Source organism: Cryptomeria japonica, chromosome 2, assembly GCF_030272615.1.
Source record: "Cryptomeria japonica chromosome 2, Sugi_1.0, whole genome shotgun sequence".
Lineage (NCBI taxonomy): Eukaryota > Viridiplantae > Streptophyta > Pinopsida > Cupressales > Cupressaceae > Cryptomeria > Cryptomeria japonica.
In genome coordinates, this window is record NC_081406.1 from 258,088,210 (window position 1) to 258,113,823 (window position 25,614).

General features: G+C 32.6%; 1 protein-coding gene across 1 annotated transcript; it reads right to left on the bottom strand.

The window, feature by feature from the left end:
* Positions 1–18,918: 18,918 nt before the first annotated feature.
* LOC131066117 (uncharacterized protein At4g15970-like) lies at positions 18,919–25,294 on the bottom strand. Its single transcript, XM_059214164.1, has 3 exons — positions 25,058–25,294; positions 19,526–19,879; positions 18,919–19,419 (listed from the first exon to the last, which is right to left on the bottom strand). The coding sequence occupies exons 1-3, from the start codon at positions 25,292–25,294 to the stop codon at positions 18,919–18,921; spliced, it is 1,092 nt and encodes a 363-aa protein (XP_059070147.1).
* Positions 25,295–25,614: the final 320 nt, after the last annotated feature.

The following is a 25,614-nucleotide window of genomic DNA, read 5'->3' on the forward strand; positions in this document are numbered from 1 at the left end:
CTGCAAGTTCATGTTGGCGAAGTGCACGCTTCACACATGCTCCTGCTCCATCATGCTCTCCTTTTCCATGTCCACTCTCAAAGAAGTTCCACAAAAACTTTATGCTACGTCGAGCATGTTGTAGGGATAACCAGTTAAAAGCTTTTGCAAACTTAAATTGCCCTGACATGAATAACATATATATTAAATATATATATTTAAACTTTTGACCTATTATATATACAATCAAATCACACACACACACACACACACACACACACACACATATATACAACTTAAATAATCAATTTCAAATCTAATGTACTTACCGGCACATCCATCTAACCAAATCCAATGTTGTGTACATTCTATCCCATGATCTTTAATATCTTCAAAAAACATTCCAAAACAATGTGCTGCATAGCTCCTATCATGGCATGTATCATCACTGATATAGAAATGGACCTCCTTGATGATAATGCATTCATTTCTCAGTACTCTCTATACCATCCACATGAAATTGTGCATGTCTATAGCAAACTTGTACAAATATTGCAACTTGATCAGAATGATAATATTGACTTTGAATTTTTGTGTGAGGACTAAATGTATAGTTCTCGGAGAAATATACAATTGAAAGAATACAACCTGATGGAAAACAATTCTTTGAATCATGAAATTGTTTAGCCTGCCATCTTGCACCATGACAATGTTGGATATGTGGATATATCATATTACGAAATCTATCTATAAACTGAATGTAGGGCAATTCACTCTCTTTCAACATAGTTTTTTTGGATTCAGTTCCTAACTTACTTTGGTATGTCTCATATTCAAATCTCTTCCATATAACTAGTGCATGAATATCAATATTCTCAGTTTGCAACACAAACTTACTCAAAAATCCACAATCATTGCATTCACATTTTATACATTGTATTTTGAACTCATCGGAATCTTCTAATTTATCACATAAAATAGACTTCACAAATTGTGTTGTACTTTTAGGAATGACTAGATTTGGATTAATTGTTGCCATGAACTTCTTATATGATTGCAAGTGTAGATGAAATTCAACATGATTTCGACAAAAATAAGTTTCACGTACCTTATTTATGTGTACAAAGCAAGGACGAAATCTCTCAAACATCCTTTGGCAAATCTTTACATCTGAAAATTCTTGCTCGAATGCTTCAAAAAATTCACTTTGTGTTGTATCTAAGAAATGTTTTGGATGTGTAATCTTTTTATCATCTTCATCTATCATCTATATAGTATCCCTTCTATTGGAAGAAACACGAGATTGGTTGGTCCAATAATCAATGACCTGTCTTTTTACATCTTTAGAAATTTTGTCTTTTCTAAGAACCCTATAGATATTTACCCAATTCTTTTCGATGTTTACATCCAACATATTTCTCTTCCTAATGTATTTTTGAACAGTTGTTCTAGATACATTCATTAATTGAGAAATTGCATTAACTTGTTTTTTACGAGTCAATTCCTTACTAGTAATCATAGTCATCAATGCTCTACGTACAACACTTAAATCAACACCTCGACTTGTGCTCTCAATACAATTCAATGCTTCTTGTAAATTTTCAATTATAGTTTCTTTTACTAATGTATCACTAGAACTTTTCTTATTACCAACACCCAACAAGTCCAAAACAGGTTTCATTTCCCTTTTCCTACATAACTTAGCAAATAATTGTTCTCTTCCAACTATTGACTTATTTTTAAAATAATCATCCCACAAATTGTTACAATGCAATTTTAATGTGCTTTCAGGTATCATATCATTAGATGGAATTTCATTGAAAAAACTATCTTCATCCATTTCCATCAAATTTTTCATACCAGAAATTTTTTTTCATCTCCTACCTGAGTAGATGTTTCTTGAACATCATCAGGTTGATCTTGAACAACAATAGATTGTTGTTGACTACGTTTTGTATGACCTTTCATCTTATCGTCCCTTTTACGATCATACAACCTTGATCTAGTCCTCTTATTCCCCATTTCAAGAAATATTTAGATCTTCAAAATTTTGTGCTTTGAACCTAAAAACAACACATGCAAATATGCATATCTTCAAAATTAGTGCTTTGAACTAAAAAGGTTATATATCTAATAACTTTTCGTCGGTTCTTAACAAAAAAAATGTAATTAGTGAAATGTATAAATAGTTTTGCATCCGTAAACTTAACATGTGTAAATTTCATCCATTTAGATCATTTGACTTGAAGTCCAATTTTTATGATTTAAAAAATGAAAAAATAAGGCTCAAGAAATTTAGGAGCATTGATAAAAAGTAAGAAATTTTAAGTATATACTTCAATTAGATACATTTGACTATATGCAATGTACATATGAACGTGATTTAATAACATTAATTTCTTGAAATCACTTAGCTAATATATATAGAGAATTTGAGTCAAGTATTAAGAAATAAAATATAATATAATTTCCAGTACTAAATAGTGTTGGATATATCGCCAAGAAATGGTTATCGTCATATCGCAGTGACTAAAGAATATGGTTAATCTGAAGAATATTTAATTTCCAAAAAAACATCTAATACTGTAAATTAAGCATGATTGAAAAATTAATTTCAAATAACCTACTTGGAAAGGGTAGACGCCTTCCAAAAATAAAATCAAAATCTTCGCCCTTTTATAATCTTCCTACTCGCTCCAAAATGCCACTTTATTTGAAAACAAAAGGATTGTTTGCAAAAATAACTCTTATTATTTTCACACTTGATTGATTTGGTTTTTTTAATGCAAAAAATAATTCTTTTTTATATGTGGTTCAAGCAACTTGCGTCGACCTTCACAATTCCGGCCAGAAGGGTTCTGGCCGGAACTATTTTTGAATTGTTCCGACCGGAACAGCTTATGTGGAATGCCAAGTGGTAGCCACATCAACAAAAATGATGATTTTCTCAAACTTGTCACTTCAGCAACAAAATTCAATAGGTAAATTAAACTTATTAAAAAAATTAAAAATACCTCTTTTTAGAGATTGAAGTCACGATTCTACTCATATAATTTTTTTAATGTTTGGATTACATTTAATATATAAAAAATTAAAAATACTACAACTAGGTATTCTTTTGTTCGATATGAGTCTACTTTGAAAAACAAAAAAAATATCAAATCACTTCAAAAAAAAATGAAAAAAATATGGTTCACTATAAGAGAGAGTCTACTCCAAAAGGGTATTTTTAGTTTTTGGATTATCATAAATTGAATAGACAAATTGTGGTGGGAGACAAAAACTGTCAAATTCTGGTGTATTCGACATGCTATTACAAATAAAGTATACATCAATTTTTTTTATTTTTTTTCATACACTATATAAATATGTGATCTATAACTGATATCAAAATAAGAAAAAAAAAATGATTTACATTTGCTTTTGAGGTGGGAACCAAACCCCCTATTTTTCAACATTTTTCAGCAATAAAAAAATGGACTTTAAAGCTAAAAAAACATATAAATTATTGACAAAAAAATTTCAAAAAATAGTAGACTTAAACTTCAACAAATTTACACATTTCATCAGTTTACATCATCTTGAAATTCAAAATGTAAATGACACTTTTATGGTGACGAAATTGAACAATTATTGTTGTCTTAGCCTTTTCCTTTGTAAAAGTGTGACACAGGTTTGTACTTTTACCCGGTACTCTTCTAGCAAATAGTGCTTCAAGTTGCTCAAATTCATCATATTCTCTTTTCATATCTTCCAACTCCTTTGCATATAAAGCTTTCCAGTCTTGCTTACTGGTTGTAGATGTAGATGCATGAAAAGCAGGTTCAGTCTTTATAACTTTAGAAAGTCCAAATTCTTCAAGCTCAAAAGCAGATAGTTTCCCAACCAAAGTATATATGTTGATAGATGTATTAGCCATTGTTCTCAACTCATTAATATCAGTATCCTTCATTTTGCAAGCCGGTGGTAGGGCTCTCAGGACTTTAGAAACAATTTCATCTTCGCTCAGAGTTCCACCACAACATTGAATTCCCATAACAATCTCATTTACCCTTTCTATGAATGCAATAATCCTCTCATCTTCTTCCATCTTCAGGTTTTCATGTCTCACCCGGTAACCGTCAAGTTTAGCAATCTTCGCTGTAGGGTCACCTTCATTAAGAGTCTCCAACTTATCCCATATAGCCTTTCCAGATGATTTGTCGATTAATCTCATTATTTGTTGATCAAATAGTGCACACAAGAGGGCTTCTCAAGCTCCTTGTCCAAGTTTGCTCGAGGAGGATTGCCAGATCCCTGTTTATAAGGTGTGACACCATTCTGTGTGATCTTCCAAATCTCCTTGCCAAGGCATCTCAGATGAGTCTCCATCTGAATCTTCCATACTGTGTAATTTGTTTCGTCAAGCCTCAGAATATCCCTTATAAAGATAGCTCCAGAAGAACTGGATGAACTTGAACTGTTAGTCCCCATAAGATCTTCCTCAAGCGGTTAAGATTTCTGCAAAGAGGACCAAAACTATGATACCAATTGTTAGATAGTTCAAATAATCGGAGGACAACTGAGAGGGGAGAGGGGTGAATCAGTTGTCACAGATTACAGAAACCAATAGCAATTTAAACTTTAATACTGGAACCAAAAACATTAATATTGGAATAGCAGTTAAACCAATTAAGCATGAACAATAATCATAGAATAAAAGCCATCCACATAACACAAAGATTTGTACGTGCAAAACCTAGTAAAGGGAAAAACCACGGTGAGAAGCCCACCCACAGTCAGATAATACTTTTGCAGTAAGTATGTGAATTACAATTGAGGGGCCTGCACTTGCAGGAAGGCCAACAACCTAGAGTGCACTGCTCATCACAAAAGGAGCCTCACTGTCTGCATATAAATCTAGACTAAAATCCAGAGATGTGTTGAACTGTAAAAGATAACATCTCCTATGCCTGAGTATAGTTCCAGTTAAGCTTAATATCGAAGGAATAAATCCTCTTACATAAACCCAATTCGATCTCCAGTGATCAATTAACTCCTATGCCTGAATGGTGCTGCATTATTCACACATTACATTCCTTGACCATGACCTCTTACATTCACCATGATGATCTACAAGGAGATCTTACATCTATATATACAAAACCCTTGACCATAAACAATTAGGTCAACCACCAAACAATAAACCGATTACATAATTACAAACCATGTCAGCCTTAAACCAAACAAATAATATCAACACATAAGGCATCCCATAAATACATCAATAGGTTCTATCGACACGTTACATTAAAGCTGGTCCATAACCTAGATCAACTAAGACCAAGTATAGGTCCACATTCTTCAGCAATGATCTCCAATCGCCAAGTCTTGAACATGATCACCAACAACATCCTGAAACCCCACCATAAGCTGCACCAACACCACTTATGCAATTCATCAAAAATCTCCATCAAAAGCTTTGTGGTGAAACCCTCGCCGAAACCAGAAACCAATCTTCTAAGCAAGCAATATAGCATCCGATCTCTAGACCAAAACAAACTAACCAAATATGAGTATAAGTATCATGAACAAGCCAATTCCATCACCAGACTATATCAAAGCCTATCGGATCATGCCGAATCCAAGTTTACCAAAAACCACTCAACCTATTGGGACCAAAAGGGTGCCGATAAAGCATCCAAACAACTAGTGTTGGCATTAATGACAAAACATCAATGCAACACATCATCAATTCCACCAAATGGCCAACATATTATACATTATAGACTAAGAAATTAGTTATTTTAATATATAGTTGAAATAACAAATTTGGTTATAATAAATTACAAGCTAATAAAAAAGGGCCAATAATGGGTATCTTTAGTATCGAATATATCATATTAATAGATATCCATTAATATCAAATAGAATTTTTTTTAAAAGAATATGATCCCTTGAGATATGTTTTGAGATTGCTTTGGGATTTTGCTTGGATGTGCCAAACTTGGAAAGTGAACAAAAAAAACATGTTTAGAAATTTTCCTTTGTTTTCTAGACTTCACCCATGTAGATGATGAATTTTTTTACCCAAAATTGACGAAACAAAAAGTTTAAAAAAAAAAAATATTATTAGCTCTCTACCAATATAAAGTTTTTCTTGTTTTGAATTTAATAAATAATATTATTGATTTTTTACATACATCATGTTTAAAGTCCTAATTGATAGGTTGATTGAAAAACATCTATAACTTTCGAAAAATTTAATATTTTTTGAATTTGAAAGATGCACAATATTCTATTCTTCACAAACTATACGATTAAAAAAAAAGTTCATAAATTTTTACCAAGTTATTATGGTAAGACATACGAGATTTTATATTTTTAAAAGGTTCTAGTAAAAATTTCATAACTAATTATTTACTTAACAAAAAAATTCCAAAAAGATATGCGTCGCATCCAGGCATGAGTTCTCTACTTATAGTTAAAGTGGTGTAAAAAATTACTATGGTTTGCTTGTACTTAGGTTGGTCAGACGTACACCTTCTTTCTATATTTTGCTTGAAAATTTAGTACTACTGTTGAACTTTCAAATTTCACCAAATAGATTTAACTATTTTTTAGAAAATAACTAGCATCTTAGAAACTAAATTCAATTTACTACAAATGCTTCTTACATAATTTTCCAATTTTGTTCATAACCTATTCAAATTTTTGTGTCAAGTTGCCTAAGTCTGTTTTTCTCAATTTTCATCACCACTTAAGGGCCTAGTTTGGCCTACTATGATCTTGCACATATTCTCATGCAATCTGATCTAGAATTAAATTAAAATCATTCAAATGTTCAATAATAGGATCACCATCCTTCATCTTTAATGAATAAAAATATATTTTGAGTTCTAACTTGTTAGACAAACTTTTAGTTTGATAGATTGCACCTATCTTCCTCAAAAACGTGTATGCAATATCTTTAATGGATACATTTAGGAGGATATAATACATAAGACACAACCAATGATTCCCTGTTCCTTCTTTGCTAACTTCCCCCTATCTTCATCTAGCATAATGGAGGTAGTTGGTTTCATATCTTGTGAAACTAGCAATCAATGATCTCTCTATTTAAGAAGATCTTCCACATTTAGCTTCCACATCTCATAAATAGTGTCATTTAACTTCTCAATTTCTTTACAATAGGTAGAAGCCACAATATACAATATTTTTACAAATCTATGAAAAAAATCCACAAAGAAAAAGTTCCCACTACAACCAAAAAACCTTAAACACTTTTAAGGTAAATGAGTCTATCTTTCAATAGAACCATTAGGTCTGATACCAAATGTTTATAAACAAGGTGAAGAAGGATTTCAAAGATAAATTAAAAATAGTGTTTGCAAATCTAAAACTTAGAGATTAACCCTTTAATTGCATGATTGCACAAAAAGAAAGAAGGAAAGAAATATAATATAGTTAACATCGAAGTTACATGAATAAACCCTTAAGGGAAAAAACCCCAACTAGAGAAAAAAAGGATACTATATTACTAATGCAATAATATTATGTAAAAATACACTTCTCTTGTAAAATTTATAGAATTCAACATTATTTGGATACATTCACCTTAAATAAATGATCAAAACTTGATGAAGACCCTCTTGAAGCTGCCTATACTTATAAATAAATGAGTCCCTCATGTGATATGAATCTCTAATGAAACTATAATTCCTCCAACTATAAATCGCCATAATGCAACCCAAAATGGCCACTTATAGATGCTTTGAAAATTATCATAAGGCATCTCACATGCATGGACATCTAGGGACCGAGATAGTAATATTCTTTCATAAAAGATATCATAGCATCTTATGACATCTATCATGACTGTAACAGACACTTTTATAACATCTTACATTTGTCCAAACAACCTAAAATAGAACTTTCCAAGGGGAATACCTAGTTATTTTATCCTTTTCCTAAAGTCAAAATAATGAAAGTAACTTTGTATTTATGTGAGCTCATTTATCGCTGTTGGTAAATCAAGTCCATCCATTGTGAGAAATTACAAATAAAACTAGCCTCAAATAAATAATAAAATTAGTTATAGTTAGTGTGATGTTCTATCATCTCATATAGATAGATGAACATCAATATTCAAAAAATGACGAATAGTACCGTAGACAAACTCCAAGCAGATAGTGTAAATTACAATGGAAAAAAATATGGCTACAACAATATATATAAAAAAAAGAGAAAATTGAGATATTAATTAACTAGAAGGAAAGGGATCACCAAGTATTGCGAATCCACAAAAGACTCTTCAACAGGTTTTAGAAAATCTGCACACATGAAAATAAAGAGAGAGGTTGGGAGTGGCTCTCTAGGGGTTTGTCTAATTCAAAACCCCATATTTGTGTTTCCACCTTCATGGATAGAAAAGATGGAGAAAATGATCATAGAGAAATAGTAAAGTAATCTACAAAAATAGATAATTCTATGAACAAATTTAACACATTAGAATCAACTTTTCACAGTGAAGAAGAGACAATCGAATCCAATACCAAAATTTTCTTAGAAAACTACTTCTATTACATATAGATAATTTTGAAGATTCTTGTGGTTACTTTGCACTTACTATATGTAGGTAATTCTTGCACAAAAGATTCAAAGTAGTCAAGAAAATTAAAATGAGATATATTCAAAGCTTCAAGAGTTTACTATGAGTAAAACTATGTGTGAGAGAGCCAAATATTGCTCTCTATTTCAAAATGGAGATGCTTTGAGCCATGAGAGGAGGCTTGAATTTGTTTATGAAGTCTAACATGATTGGTAGGAGTATTTTTTATTAAGATAAATGGGTTTATAGGGACCCAAAACCCAAATCCAACATCAAAAAATAAAACCAATTGCAAACCAGAGTCTAAACAATAGCCATACAACTACAAAAATAGGGGATACACCCCACGACTGCTAACAAAAAGTAATGAAACTAGAGGAAAAAAAGCATCTAACAGAAACAAAATTCAATCTAAGAGCTTTCATGAGCTCCATATTTTTTTTGATTATATTCTTGTTAATATCTTCAAGCTCCTCCATGATGAATCTCGAGCTGCTCCTCTCTTGGTTCTTGTTTCAAGTCTTGGTAGAGGGTCTAGTAGAAGTCTACATTTCAGTATCCTGAGTGTTTATCTCCAAGCTCTTCTTGCTCGATTTGGCAACTAATAGTGGAACACTACTGAGAGGTTGGTCTTTCTTTATGGAAATTTTCTCATTAACCCTTTTAAGGCCTTCTACACTATTATTCATTGCCTCTTTTCTAATTTCAACCAATCGCATGAGGTTTGTTAGCAATATGCTGGATTTGGTCAAATGTTTTCATTGATGTCAACACTGTATCCCAGTTGGAGACTAACCCAGTTAGTCTTGGTGATCATCTTTGTTTTGTCTATGTTTCTGATCTGGTATGATCAGATCTATGGAGTTGGTTTTGGATGCTTATTCTAACAGTTACATGCTTGTTATATTCTAGTAGTTCATATAACTTTTGTTATCTACCGGTACCCAACTAGCTTTTGGATTTATCGGCTTGCCTAGCGTTCCCTGTTAGCTTTACCGGAATGCATTGTTTGGTGACTTGATCAATGGATTTTGGGTCTAGCTTATGGAATCAATTTATTTTATGCTATTGGTGCTTCTTGATCATATCCTAAGTATTTGGTGACTTTGCATTGGGTGGCATGTTGTTATGGTGGTCCTATTTGGATTTGGTTAAACTTTCACTGAGGGTTTCTACCAGTTGGTAAAGCATGTTGAATTTTGGTCTTAGTAGAATCTCCGACAGATATAATTGTTTGGTTATTTGTTTTAGGTCCATGCTATATAATGTAAATCATAATATTGGTCCGGTGATATCGTGTGATGTAATGTTTGTAATTATGGGTTTATGGGTTTAGGGTTTAGCCAACCTTGTCAACAAGGTTGATGATCTGTATTTATAGGAAACTTATTCATGTAATTTAGATATCGATGGTTTTGGGTGGTTAAGTTTGCATTATCAAAGAAAGGATTATGTGCGAATAGTCATATCATATTAATGAAGGTTGGAAAGGTTTTGTATTGCAGAGAAGACATCAGTTCTTAACCAGAATTGTATTAGGCATTAGTAGATGCTACTTTCACAGTTCATTTCTTTCCTGATTGTAGTCTGATGCTTATGTAAGTTAGTGAGACTTCCCTTTGTGATGAGCAGTGTGCTCTAGGATGTTGGCCTTTCTGCAAGGATAGACCCCATTGTAATTATTCACTATACTATTGCAGAGTATTCATCTGATTGTGAGTAGGGTTTCCCACTATAGTTTTTCTCTTTCTGGGTTTTCCAAGTCGAAATATTGGTGTTATGTGTGTTGTGCTTTCATGTTATATTTTTTATTGTGTTGTGCTCTGGTTTAAGGTTTATAATTGAATTGGTTGTTGTAACTGTGAGCAAACTGATTCACCTCCCCTCTCAGTTTGCTCTCGGTATTAGTGTTGTCCAACAATTGGTATCAAAGAAAGGTCCTCTCTACAAAAGCTTAACCACTTGAGGAGATCTGATGGCATCAACATCTATTTCTACATTCAATACCTACCAGAAGGAGAGTCCCATATTTGATGGTACAAATCACAAAATATAGAAGGAATGAATGAAGATTCATCTCACATATCTTGGGACAGAAGTTTGGGAGATAGTGGAGAAAATATATATACCTCATGATCCTAATTCTGGTACACCGACACCTGTTGATGAAGAAAAGAGAGCTGAAAATGATGTGAGAGCAAAAGAAGCTTTGTTGAGTGCCCTATCTGATGAAAACTATTGAATGTCATAGAATTGAAGAATGTTAAGTTGATCTGGTTGAAGCTTGAAACTCTTTATGAAAGTGACCAAGTAGTAAAGATTTCTAAACTTGAAGGCTTTTGGGTAAGGTATGAAACTTTGAAGATGGAAGAAGATGAGAAGATAAGTTCTTTCATGGATAGAGTTAATGAGATTGTCAAGGGTATCAAATGTTGTGGCAGATCAGTCAGTGAGGATGAGATAGTGTCAAAAGTTCCTAGAGTTCTACCTCCAACTTACAAGATGAAGGCTACTCCTATCAATGAACTCCAGACAATGTCTAGTACTCCTGTGACCAGAGATACATTACTCGGGAAATTGACTGCTTTTGAACTTGAAGAACTTGGAGATCAAAGTGCTGCTAAAACTAGGACTGCATTTAAAGCACCTGCCTCTAGTAAACAGATAAAAGATTGGAGAGAAATGTATGGTAGGGTTATGGAAGAAATTGAGAAAAAAGAAAGAGAGCTTGAAGAGATGGAAGCCCTTATTGCTAGAAGAATCCCTAAAGGACCAGCTAGAAGTAAGTATGAAGGAAAAGTCCCTTTAAAATATTTTTCATGTAATAAGATTGATCATTTTGCTTCTAGATGCCTTGAAAGAGCTGCTAGGAATCATGAAATATTTGTGAGGAGTTATAAGCCTAATCATGAATATCAGAGAAGACCTAGATTCAGAAGGAATAAGGATAAATCATATTATTATGCTAGTGATGATGAACCTATGAGTGGATCCAGTAATGGAGCTTCCTTCGACAAAGATTGGGTCTTTATTGCTATCAAGGATGATTCTCCAGAATCTGACATTGAAGCAACTCATACCGAGGAAAAGACTTTGGCTACTAAAATTGAAGAGAAGGATGAATGAGTCATAGACAGTAGATGCTCACATCACATGATTGGTGACAAGAAAAAGTTTTTATCACTGCAAGAATTTGATCGTGGATTGGTTAGATTTGTAGACAATAAGGCATGTAGGATCAAAGGCAAAGGAACAATATCTTTGGATGGTAAGACTAATACTAATAATGTACTATGTTGAAGGATTAAAGCATAATCTTTTAAGTGTAGGTCAGATGGTGGATAGAGGATTTCATTTGCAATTCAAGGATGGAAAGTGTAAGATCATCAATAATTCTGGATTGGAGATTGCTTCGAGAACTCAGATCAAAGATAAAATCTTTCATTTGAACTCTGGTGAGAAGGGTTGCTTGATTGCTCAAATTGATAAAAGTTGGTTATGGCATAAGAGGATGTGTCATGCAAATTTTGATTGCACAGTGAAGATCAGTTCAATACCATATGTCAGAGATTTGCCTAAAATTGTTAAACCTCACAATTTGGTATGTAGAGAATGTCAAATGGGTAAGCAAGTTAGAACCTCTTTCAGAATTGTACATGATAAATCTAATAAAGTTCTTGATCTTATTCATATTGACTTGTGTGGACTGGAAAGGACTAAAAGTTTTCAAGGTGATAGCTATTTCATGTTACTTATTGATGACTATTCTAGAATGATGTGGGTAGCATTTTTTAAAGAAAAATTTGAAGCTCTTGAGAAATTCAAAATCTTTAAAGTTATGGTTGAGACCGAGATAGGAATGAAGATAAAATGCTTAAGATCAGATCATGGTGGTGAATTTACATCTGATGAGTTCCACAACTTTCATGAAATGAATGGTATTAGGAGACAACTTTCTACGCCTAGAACCCCACATCAGAATAGATTGGTGGAAAGGAAAAACAGAACAATTTTGGATGCAACAAGGACATAATATAAAGTATCTCGTATCTATTGGAGAGAGGCTACCAATATTGTTGTATACACTTTCAACAAAGTACACATTAAAGGGGATACCGATAAGACTCCTTATGAATTATGGTTTGGTCATACTCCTACTATCAAATATTTCAGAATTTTTGGAAGCAAATCTAACATAAGAAGAGATGATGCATTAGGAAAGTTTGATCCTAGAAGTGATGAAGGAATATTTTTGGGTTATTCTACTAAGAGAAAAGCATATAGATGTTATAACAGAAGATTGAATAGGATAATGGAAAGCATTAATGTCAAGGTGGAAGAGCATGAAAGTAATCAGATCAGAGCATATGATTATGGACTGAAAGATGAATTTATCAAACTTGAGTAGGTAATGCAAGAATTAGTTCAGAACAGTGAACCAGTGACTCCAGTAAAATCATAAAATCTAATAGTGACAGATGAACAACAAAATGAGTCAACAAATCAATAAAATTCAAAGACTCCCAAGTATGTCAAACTAAATCTTTCTGAATATTAGATCATTGGAGATAAAAGGAAAGGTGTGAAGACTAGGAGAAAGTTAGTTGTTGAAGAGGTATGTTTAATTTGTCAAATTGAACCGAAATCTTTTATTGAAGCAAGTAAGGATGAAAATTGGATAAAAGCAATGAAAGAGGAATTAGATTAGATTGAAAAGAATAAGACATGGGTATTAGGACCTAGACCTAAAGATAATAATATTATTGGAACTAAATGCGTTTTTAGGAATAAATTGAATGAGGAAGGTCAAGTTGTAAGGAACAAGGTTAGATTGGTTTACAAAGGCTATTCACGGGAAGAAGGTGTTTATTATGGAGAGACTTATGCTCTGGTTGCTAGAATTGAAGCGATAAGACTTTTTCTTGCTTATGTTGCACACAAGAACTACAAAGTATATCAGATGGATGTCAAATGTGCATTTCTAAATGGAGATCTTGAAGAAGAAGTTTACTTTGAGCAACTTGATGGATTTTCTTTATCAGAAGACAATGACATGGTTTGTAGATTGAAGAAAGCTTTATATGGAGTGAAACAGGCCCCCTAGAGCATGGTATGCTAGACTGGATAAGTATCTTTCAATACTTGGTTTCAGTAAAGGTAATGTTGATATTAACTTATATTACAAAATTGAGCATGATGATATATTCATTATTGAAGTCTTTGTTGATGATATCATTTTTGAAGGAGAAGAAGGTCTATGCATGAAATTTGCTGATGATATGAAGAATGAATTTGAAATGTCTATGGTTGGTGAGATGAAATTTTTATTAGGCTTACAGAATTACTTAGACTAATAAAGGTATTTTCATTTTCCAAAGTAAGTATGTGAAGGAGTTACTTAAGAAATTTGGACTTGAGAATTCTAAAATTGTCGGTACTCCTATGATAACCGATTGCAAATTGTTAAAGGATGGTGAATCACCTAAAGTAAATCTGAGCAGATACAAATCAATGATTGGTGGTTTGTTGTACCTAACTTAGACTAGACCTAATAAAATGAATGATATTTGTATTGCCTCTAGATTTCAGTCAAATCCTAGAGTAACTCATGAAATTGTTGTCAAGAGAATATTCAGATATTTGGTAGGTACAACAAACTTTGGGTCATGGTATCCTAAGGATAATGACTTCACATTATGTGCATATAACAATTTTGATTAGGTAGGAGATGTGGATGACCAGAAGACCACTACTAGCAGTGCATTCTTTCTTGGGAAGAAGTTGGTTTCACGGCTTAGTAATAAACAATCGTGCACTTCATTATCCACCGCTGAAGCAGAATACGTTGTAGTTGCTACCAACTGTACTCAGATTTTATGAATGAAACAAATGTTAAAGGATATAAGGGTAAGTTATGATGAGCCTATTGTTATTCACTATGATAATACTACTACTATTGATATGCCAAAGAATCCAGTATTTCATTCAAAATCAAAACACATTTCATTAAGGTATAATTTCTTGAGGGAAAAGGTTGAAGCAAAGGAAGTCAAATTGGTTTATGTGCCTAATAAGGAGCAAATTGCAGATATTCTAACTAAACCATTTCCTAAAGACACTTTTGAATATCTCAGAGATCAGTTGGGGGTTACCAACCCTCTTGAAGAGACTTAGAGATGCAGGAATGCATCAATCCAGTAAGCTTATCATACATACTTTTCTAATCTGGGTTGATGAATATGATGTTTCTACTCATGGGGAGTAGTCATTTGTTTGGTTCAGTATCCTTGGTTTGGTATTTGTCCTTTGTCATTGATGTCAAAGGGGGAGAAGGTGTCCATGTGAAAAAAATTCACATCTTTTGGGGAGAGGTATTCATGTTAATCTAAGGGGGAGATATATTTCAGTTTAGCATTTGGGAGAATGTTGGCATTCCTTAGCACTTGGATGTTTTTCACATTCAGTGTTGCCATCAATGCCAAAGGGGGAGATTGTTGGCAATATGCTGGATTTGGTTAAGTGTTTTCATTGATGTCAATACTGTATCCCAGTTGGAGACTATCCCAGTTAGTCTTGGTGATCATCTTTGTTTTGGCTATGTTTCTGATCTAGTATGATGAGATCTCTGGAATCAGTTTTGGATGCTTATTCTAATAGTTATATGCTTTCTATATTCTAGTGGTTCATATCGCTTTTGGTATCTATCGGTACCCAGCTAGCTTTTGGCTTTACCGCCTTGCCTAGCGTTCCAATTAGCTTTATCGACATGCATTATTTGGTGACTTGATCAGTGGATTTTAGGTCTGGCTTATGGAATCGGTTTCTTTTATGCTATTGGTGCTTCTTGATCACATCCTAAGTATTTGGTGACTTTGCATTGGGTGGCGTGTTGTTATGGTGGTCCTATTCGGATCTAGTTAAACTTTCATAGAGGGTTTCTACCAATTGGTGAAGTGTGTTGGATTTTGGTCTTAGCGGAATCTCCGGTAGATATAATTGTTTGGTTACTTGCCTTAGGTCCATGCTATGTAATGTAAATCATAATATTAGTCTGGTGATATCATGTGATGTAATTTTTGTAATTATAGGTTTATGGGTTTAGGGTTTAGCCGACCTTGTCAAACAAGATTGATGATCTGTATTTATAAGTGACTTATTCATGTAATTTAGATATCGATGGTTTTGGGTGGTTAAGTCTGCATTATCATAGAAAGGATTATGTGCGAACAAAGTCATATCATATCAGTGAAGGTTGGAAAGGTTTTTTATTGCAAAGAAGACATCAGTGCTTAACCGGAACTGTATTAGGCATTAGTAGATGCTACTTTCACAACTCATTGCTTTCTAGATTGTAGTTTGATGCTTATGTAAGTCAGTGAGACTTCCCTTTGTGATGAGCAGTGCGCTCTAGGGTGTTGGCCTTTGTGCAAGTGTAGACCCCATTGTAATTATTCACAATACTACTATAGAGTATTCATCTGATTGTGGGTAGGGTCTCCCACCATGATTTTTCCCTTTCTAGGTTTTCCACGTCAAAATATTGGTGTTATGTGTGTTGTGCTTTCATGTTATATTCTTCATTGTGTTGTCCTCCAACTTAAGGTTTATAATTAAATTGACTGTTGTAACTGTTAGCAAATTGATTCACCCCCCCTCTTAGTTTGCTTCCGGTATAAGTTTTGTCCAACAAGGTTGGCCTTTAATTCCTCCATACTTTTTTACAAATGGACAATTCTTGACTCAGGTTTTCATAACCCTAATATCTTCTATTAATTTTTGACTCATCTTCAGGATCTTGTCAGTTTTGTTTGGCAAAGGGTTCTATGTGAAGGTGTTAATTATCTCCTTAATACCTTGTTTAAGGAGGTCAATCTCACTATTCACCCAATGAAAACATTTCTGCTAGTTGATGGTATAGAATTATCCAAGAGAAAATCATAATCCATTTCTTCGTTCTTAAATTCTATTGGGTCCACATTAAGGGGAATATCTAGTTTGATTTCATCATCCCTTTACCCTTTGTCTCTACCCTTTTCCTAATTTTCTATTTTTTTGAGCTTTGAGGGACCAAGTCTTGGGGTTTAGAAAGGGGGGTTTTCAACTGTTTAGCTACAAATCTAGGAGGCTTTTTTCTTTTCCTACTACTATTAATATTGGGAGTTGGTTTCTATGGGGCACCCTCATCCTCTGAAGGTGAATAATGTGAGTCATTTGACACATTGAGATCATTCCAATCCATGGCCACTTCACCCACCTCCTCCTCATCAAACTTGGTATCTGAAACCACATGCACATCATGGTTGACCAAGGATTTGGTAGGAGTGTTACTCTAGAGTATTCTTGGAAATGTATTGCTTCACTAGTCAAGTAAATCTCACATTTTTTTGGATGCTAGTGCGCCATGTAAATATCCATATGTAGTGCATATATTAGAGAAAATGCGACTCAAAAATCAAGGAATAATACAATCTCACTAGACTGAGGGGTTTCTAACAATATCTTAGCATTTTAATGAAATATAGTTTCCTTGTCCTAAAGGGAGGTTTCACTTAGTTTCAAATTGAAAGTATACAATTTATGAAATTACGAAACTCTAAATGGAAGATGAATAATGTTCCACATGTCCTCCAGTGTCATTGTCATCTCATTTGTAAGAAAATAGAATCTGTTGAGATTCTTAAGTCCCACCTCTTTTTCAATGTCAGGAGTATGATAACATTCTTAAAAAAAGTAAAAAAGGTAGAAAATGGATCACAAATCTCACCCTAAGAACTCAATTGATTCCCAATCCTCTTTAGTGGGTAGTAAAGATATCAAACTCTCAATTTTTAAGTTCTATGGTCGTTCGTGTAACTTTTGACTCTTGTTATGATAAAAAAGATGCATAAAAATATATCTTAAAGAGCCTTGAACATTAAAAATAAAAATAAAAATTAGATTAAATCTTAAAAATTCATATCATTATTTTTGTTTTGATCTTTTTCAGTCAATTCATTCTCATAAATGAAACCCTCAATCATATTTCACTAATATAAATTTATCCTACACATAAAAGTTTGATAGATATATGAAAGGGTTCAAATGTACACAAGTGAAAAATAAACACATGCCAATTTTATAAAAAATATTAATTTTTTTTTTAAAATTGAAACAACCATAAAAATAAAAATAAAAATTGTATTGAAAGATGAACTAATACCTCTAAATGATCATCCCATTCAATATGTACATGTATTCTATCTATTTAGATCATCAAGTCTCCCTCATTGTGAATCATGTTGATTGGACTACAATGTTTCTCAAATGTTGCACGAGTACTAGTGAAAACGAAAGTAGCTTTTTAATATTCACTATATTACTTGTAGTTAGAGGCCCCTTTTTAACCAAGCATCATATTATCAACCTTAGATTTCTAAATCCGTTAATATTATTGATGATGACACTTTTTTTTTTTTTTGCTATGATGGGTTACATGATAAGCAGCGGATCCTATTTATGATTCAAGGTCAACAACTAGCTTTGCAATTAGATATGTTCCTGCTTCTGAGACTAGGCCAATTGCTCCCCCGGGAGCTTCAAGACATCTGGAGCAACAACTTACTCTACAGAATCAACAGCTCCATCAAAATATAAGATCAATTATGACAAAGAAGCATATTTGACCCCTCCTAATTGCTTCTAGGTTTGAACTTGTGGATGTCTACTTTATTCCAAGCTCATTCTGTCATTTTTAATCTACTTCCAAAGAAATCTAAATATTTTGTTTTACTTTGAAAATTGTTTAGCACCATCTCATAATTTCCATTTTTAAATCTCTACCTCTAACCTATAATCAATTCTGACTTTTTATATTTATTTTGAGAATATATATTCAATTACATAAATCATTTAATTTATTATTATTTGACTATATAATTTTTTTTTTTTCTAACAGCTGAAGGAAGAAGTATATTAGACAACGAAGAGAACATGGAGATGCAAACCGAATACCTAACTCATGCTCTTAGAAACTAGAGCTTGAAACCTACCAAAATTGAAAAGCTATAGAAACATGAAATGGACATCCGATATGAATTTACAAACCTAACAAATTCCAAATCAACCATGAAAATGATCGTTTCCAAGTTTTACTCCATGACTATCACATGATTTTAGAGGGCCAAATAACTTGTCATATTAAAACTTGCTTTTTAGACAAAGTAGGTTAAAATTGGAGCTATGAGCCTTTAATAAGTTATATCTTAATGATAACCTATAAATTTTCATGCCTCTGGCCTTTCATTAAACATTGTACATGAGATATGAATCACTCAAAAAAAGTCCCTAAATTTTTGTTGGACAGTATCATTTTATGGCCCTTGTTTATTAAAAGTATGTCTACATTTCTCCCTAGCTCTCCAATGCACATTTGTGCTATTCAATCCACTGGACTGAAAGGATGTCCAATCTTGAAGAGCTTCTGTCAGATCATGAAGCTTGGCCTTCAATCCTATACAACAGTTTGCATGCATGGTGCACACCACACTTAGATCTCTGCCCGATTCACAAAACCCACTAAAATACTTTGTGTCCAAGATGCGTCCTCTCAGACCCAATCGAGTAATGTTCTCAGACAACTTTATGTCATACCACACATCTTGGTCATTCCTGTTAGGCCTACTCTTTCCAGCATTCTTCCAAATCTCCATCATCGTAACAGTCCTATTGTTCGAACGGACAAACATGAATCCTGTATTTATCAAATTTCGCATTTCATACGGATTACCAAGATATATATCGGCTGACATTTCGAAATCTACATCTGTTGAAAACATCTGAAATGGGTTTCTAAACCACAGTATGTCTGAATCCTGTGCAATAACAGAGCATCATGAAGTTAATTACAAAATCCAAAATGCCAAAACCGAAATACATCAATATATATGGCGATAAAAAGAAAAAAGAAAAAGAACTCACAGAGAAAAGAAAATGGTAGCCTCTGCGTAGCACATTGGTGAGCAAGAGGACTTTAGACATCGTCATCTTCACGTAATTCCCTCTCATGTAGGCGCTTTCACCTGAGAAATCAACTCCTGGAGTCTTCAATCGATAGCAGTGAGGATGGATTTGTGTGCAGGCATTGAATGCCCTTTCATCTTGTGCAACAACCAGCAGATTCTTTAGAAATGGTGTTGTTCCTTTTCCGATTTGAAAGCTCTTCATAAACAAGTCAAACATGCCGCCAGGCTCCATCCACGCTTTGTTCACTGTGGTTATTATCACAGTCCTGTTGGGCATGGAAGCCCTGCTCAGAGCTAATGTCAGCTCATCCTGTTCAATCGAATTCAACAACATTAATAAGAAAATCACTGTAATTCATTCTTAAGAATATTGCCCCTGTTTCAAAGACTGAAATTTGATCTTACTGTATTGTGATTGTTCAGCTTTCCTTGAAATGTGAAGACATTGGAGATGATCGGTTGGAAAAGAGGCTTATTGGAGAGCAGTACAAAGAAAAACAAAAGACAGCAGAGGACACCCAAACTCTTTTCTCTCTTGGTTAGATCCATATGAGGCCTGATCCAGGACCAACAAAACTGAAACTTGCTGACAGTGAGACGAGTCATGTTGAATGACTTTTGGTGGTTCGGTGGGTGTAAGAGAATTACGTAGTTGCAGAAATGCAAACAATTTCTGTGAATGATTTGGTTCACATTGGATTTTTGCTACTTGTATGCATTTTTTTGGGGGGATTCATGTGAGCTTAATTAAGGAAGTAGTTTTCTTTCTAAGTCTAGATTGCATACATAATATTTATTTAATAACTGTTTTATTAATAAAGTAATAAATAACTGTTTGAACTGTTTTTTCTTAATTCCAAATTTCATATGTATTATTGTTGATTTTTATTGAAATTGTTTATTAATATGTTTATTTTATATTATTATTTAAAAATTATCTACAGTGGTATAAGAATCATGATATGCTGATTTTTATTTAGAAAAAATAAAGATTATAAAATAAGTTTTAAATAAATAGAATAATTATATAATAAATAAAAATTCTTCATAAATAATTTTAAATAAATATAATTTTAGAGTGATAAATCATATATAGAAAAACTTAAATGGTTACAAAATGGATGCAAATTGAAATAGAAGATAAATTCTTGTCGGAAAAATTTCACACACTAATAAATGGGAAGTTTATATTAATCCTTTGATGAATTATACCAATACATGTTTACTTTTCTTTTGTTTTTCTTTTTCTTTCAACTGAAAAAAACCCATAAATGGTGAATGGTTTCTAAAACTATGTATTAGAAACTAGCAACTAATTTTATGTATTAGAAACTAGTAACTAATTTTATGTATTAAAAACTAGTAACTAATTTTAGCATTATCATCCATATCTACCCTTTTGCTGATCTTCTTTGATCTTCTTTAAGTCTGCAGTAGATACTTCCTCTCATCGTTCTCTTTCTATTTCAACAACTCTGACATATTTTTAAATTAGCATAGTTGCATTTAAAACTACTGTAACAATTAAAAGAAATTTACAAACCAAACTAGTCAAAACTAATGCCAATTTAAGCATGTATTAACAATTAAATAAATATTCTCCCACTTGTAATACATTGGAAGAGAATAAAGAAAACTAAAAGAATAAATAAATAAAATATTTCAAACCCTAGAAGAGATATGTATCTTGACCTCTTTGCATAACATGAATAAATGATATTTTTTAGTGAAATAATATTGTTAATTTATTTTCTAATTTATAATAAATATTAACATTTTACAAAGCGAATGGCCATTTATGATGCACATTTCACAAAAAGAATTAATTAATTGATATAATATATTTAGTAATATTTCATATTATTAGTTAATGTGTGTATGTTTTAATGAATGTCATTCATTTATTATGTTGAAAGCATTTTCTATATGGAATGTACCACCCACTTCTTCAAATCAATGGTACAAAAATTGAGGAGAAGGATGCAAGTGTACATTCTTACATTTATATTAATTTCAAAAAGAAATATTTCTTGATATATATATATATATGAAAAAATACATAAAAAAATTAATATTTTATTATAAATTTTTTATAAGAAAATGTTCAATATTATTTCTTTTAATAGTAAGAAATTCTATCTTAAATGTTTTTAAATCAAAAAAATAAAAAAAAATTTAAAAAGAAAGAATTAGCTTTCTTCTTCTTCTTCTTTTAAGAAAATTACATTTTCATTAAGTTTAATTTTAAACATTTTTCATTTTTTTTATGAAATTTAAAATAATAAGTTAAAATTATTAAAATTAATTTAATTCATAATTATTTATCTTATTAAATAATTAATTGTTGTAGAATAATTATATTTTGAATTAAAAAACTTTCTTTTATCATTGGATAATAATATATTTTATGTTTTCTTCTTTTATTATATATTCTTTTTTTTAAAAAAAATCTATTATAATTTTTCTTCTTCCTTGAAGGATTAATATATTAATTAAGTTAAAATTTAATTTAAATTATTTATGCCTTCTTATAGAATTAAAAGTGAAAATTAAAAGATATTAGAATAATTTTAATTAATAATTATTTGATTTAAGTTAAAATAATAATTATTTCTTTATTAAAATTTTAAAATTGCAAAATAATATATTTAAATTATTATTTTAATTTATAAAATAAATAAATTTCAACTTAAAAACTAAATTAAAAGTTTAAAGTGAGAAAGCAAGAAAAATAGAGAAAGAGAAAAAGAGATAAACTAACTTTTGATTACTCATTTTGTGTCAATAATTTAAGAATCACATGTGTCCTTGGTGACTTATGCTTAGGGTAACATTTCATTTGATTATTATCTCCATCTCCATCTCTCTCCTTATCCATATATCCTTACCTCTCCCTATCTCACTTTCCTCTCTATCCTTCTCACTATATCTATCTCTTTATCTCTCCCTATCACTCCTTTTATATCTCTCTAATTCTATATCTAGTCTTACCCATTCTTCCCCTCTCTATCTTTTTATATAAATCTTTCTCCCTCTCGATATCTATCTCCACATCTCTCTCTCTCTCTCTCTCTCTCTCTCTCTCTCTCTCTCTCTCTCTCTCTCTCTCTCTCTCTCTCTCTCTCTCTCTCTCTCTCTCTCTCTCTCTCTCTCTCTCTCTCTCTCTCTCTCTTTCTCTTTCTCTCTCGAACTTGTCTTTATCACCTTCTTTATCTATCACTATGTTTCCCTCTATATTTATCTTTATATATCCCCCCTCCCTCTCTATCTATATATCATTATTTCCATCCCTCTACATATCTCTTATTCTCTCCATCTTTATTTTACAATATATCTATATCTTTATTTCTCTCCATCTCTCTCTCTCTCTCTCACTCCTTCTCTCTCAATCTCTTTGTATCATATATCTCTATCTCTCTCCATATCCCTATCTATCTATCTAGATTTTATATTTACTACTCTCTCTCTCTCTCTCATTCCATTTTAATCTCCCTATCTATCTAGTTACCTCTAACTCTATCTTTGTTTCTCTTTTTCTATATCTCTCTCTCTCTCTATGTATATCTCTTCTAATATATGTCCATGTCTCTCCTTCTATCTCCCCCCCTCTCTTTCTCTCTATCTATTTCCATTTTATTTTATCCCATTCCCTATCTCTTCTTTATATTTTCTTATTTATCTCTGTATCACTCTATTTCTCCCTTCTCCTTTATAGATCTGTCTATCTCTTCCTCTCTATCTCTTCCCCTCTACCTCCTTAGCTTTATATCTTTATCTCTCACTCTCCCTCTCTCTATCTCTATATCTATTTTTCCCTCTTCCTCTCTCACTCAATCTTCATCTCTACCTCTATCTTCCTTTCTACCCTCTATCTCAAGATATGTCTCCCTATATTCATCCATATGTATCCCTCTTTCTCTTGTTATCCCTCTTTTAGGATCACTATATCTATAAATATTTTAATCTCTATATCTATCTCCCCATATTTCTTCTTTCATCTATCCCTCTATCTCTATCTAGTTATCTCTCTCTCTCTCTCTCTCTCTCTCTCTCTCTCTCTCTCTCTCTCTCTCTCTCTCTCTCTCTCTCTCTCTCTCTCTCTCTCTCTCTCTCTCTCTCTCTTTGTCTCTCCATATCTATTTTGTTATATCCATCTTTGTTCATCTGTATCTCTATCTCTATCTATATCTCTTTACCAATCTCTCTCTTTCTCTTCCCCACTCCATTTCTCCCTTTTTCTAGCCCTATCTCTACCTCTCTCACACTCTCGCTATCAATTTTTCATAGATTTATTTGGCCTATGCTCTTGATGAAAAATTGGTGAAAGGTTTAAATACCATTACATGTATACAAGGATACTGTTGGTTAACAGATTTGCCTACTTCTTGAAATTGTAACTATTATCTTCATAAAGCAAAATATGACTCCGTTTTACCCCTTTAGAAAGAAAGAAATACACCAACAGTTGGAAGAATTAATGAAAATTCAACCTCTGCATTAGAAGGCAGCTCCTCATATGATTTACAATGAATTTATTATACAATTGATATGTTAACACTTTTAACCAGAAAGCATTGAAAGGCTTCAACATTTATCCATCAACACAAATAAATGCCTTCCAAATTGTAAACATAAGAAATTTCTGAAAAAGAATATTCAAAGGAGAGTTCACAAAATCTGATTTATAACATACTTGCTGTATAAATTCAAAACAACATAGGGGGCTCAATAAATAGTAATTGCTTGATCGATACTCTCTCATGCCTCACAAGGCAAGGGGGATCAAGCGAATCAATAAAATGTGAGTAGTCCAACAACCAAATAAACTTGACCTGAGAAAAAATACAGAGATAACTGATCACGAAATTATATCATGCCCATAACAACTTAAGAAAGTTTACGAATCTTAGAACACACAGATTCAAAGATTTCATAACACCATATTTCATTGATAATCAGTCATCGTATCTTCTAAACAATTCATATCAAAATTTTAATCTACTACTCCCAAAATCACATTTTTTGGAACCCATTCAAAGACAAGCTCTTCTGCTTAAATAGCCACCAGGCCATAGTTTTTACATGATCAAATAACATTTACTTTAACCCAGGTGAAAGAAACCATTTAAAGCAATATAAAAGAAAACTAAATTAACAACCACTAAAAGGCTAACATTTCATTTTTGGATCAACTAGGCTTCCATCGTGGCGGAGGAGGTTACGGGCTTGTCTTGCTTTTCTATAGAAGAATGCCATTCAAGGTGCGATGCCAAGAAATTTAAGATGACTTGGAAATAGGGAAGACCGATGTGCAGGAACCTTTGCTTCCACACTTCTTTGTCCATATTTACCTGTGTAACTTTCACCTTGTGAACCTCTAAATGGTCTGAATATACAATGAGCATTGATTCAATCCTTGCCACTTTTGAAAAGTCATCAGTGGTCAAGGATTTTGTTGTCTGAATGAACTGAATCCTTTCTTAAAAACCTTAGTCATGTTTGCAGCTTCTTCGATCACCTTGGTGCCCTCCTTCATGAGTTGAATATCAATGCAATTGAGGTCCTTCTGCATCATTTCGATCAAGTCAGTCAATCCTTTGAGCAGCTTGGTGGATTCTTCATGGCCCTGCTTGATGATCGAATTGTGCCATTCTACATTTTTCTTTGACACATATTGCACATTGTCATCCAAGTTCTCCATCGGTTTCTCGGCCACAAATTTCATTACTCAATACTTTTGAACATCGTTTATCTATGCAAGGACTACTACCCACTTAATCCTTTCTTTTTCCCAGGTGGTCGTTTCCAGTTCAAGATCTTTACTCATGGTTTTAGCATCCTTATAAACTTTAATTAGATTACTAATATAATCTTACCCTTGTTGTATTATAAGGTCCAACCATTTATTAAACATCTCCGTCACTACCTTGTTCCTTTGAACTTGATCTAGCATTTTCCAGTTTGCTGGTGATTTAAGGTCATATGACACTGGTATCTGCAATAATGGCTGGGGATTTGGACCATGGATAGCATTGATATACTCTG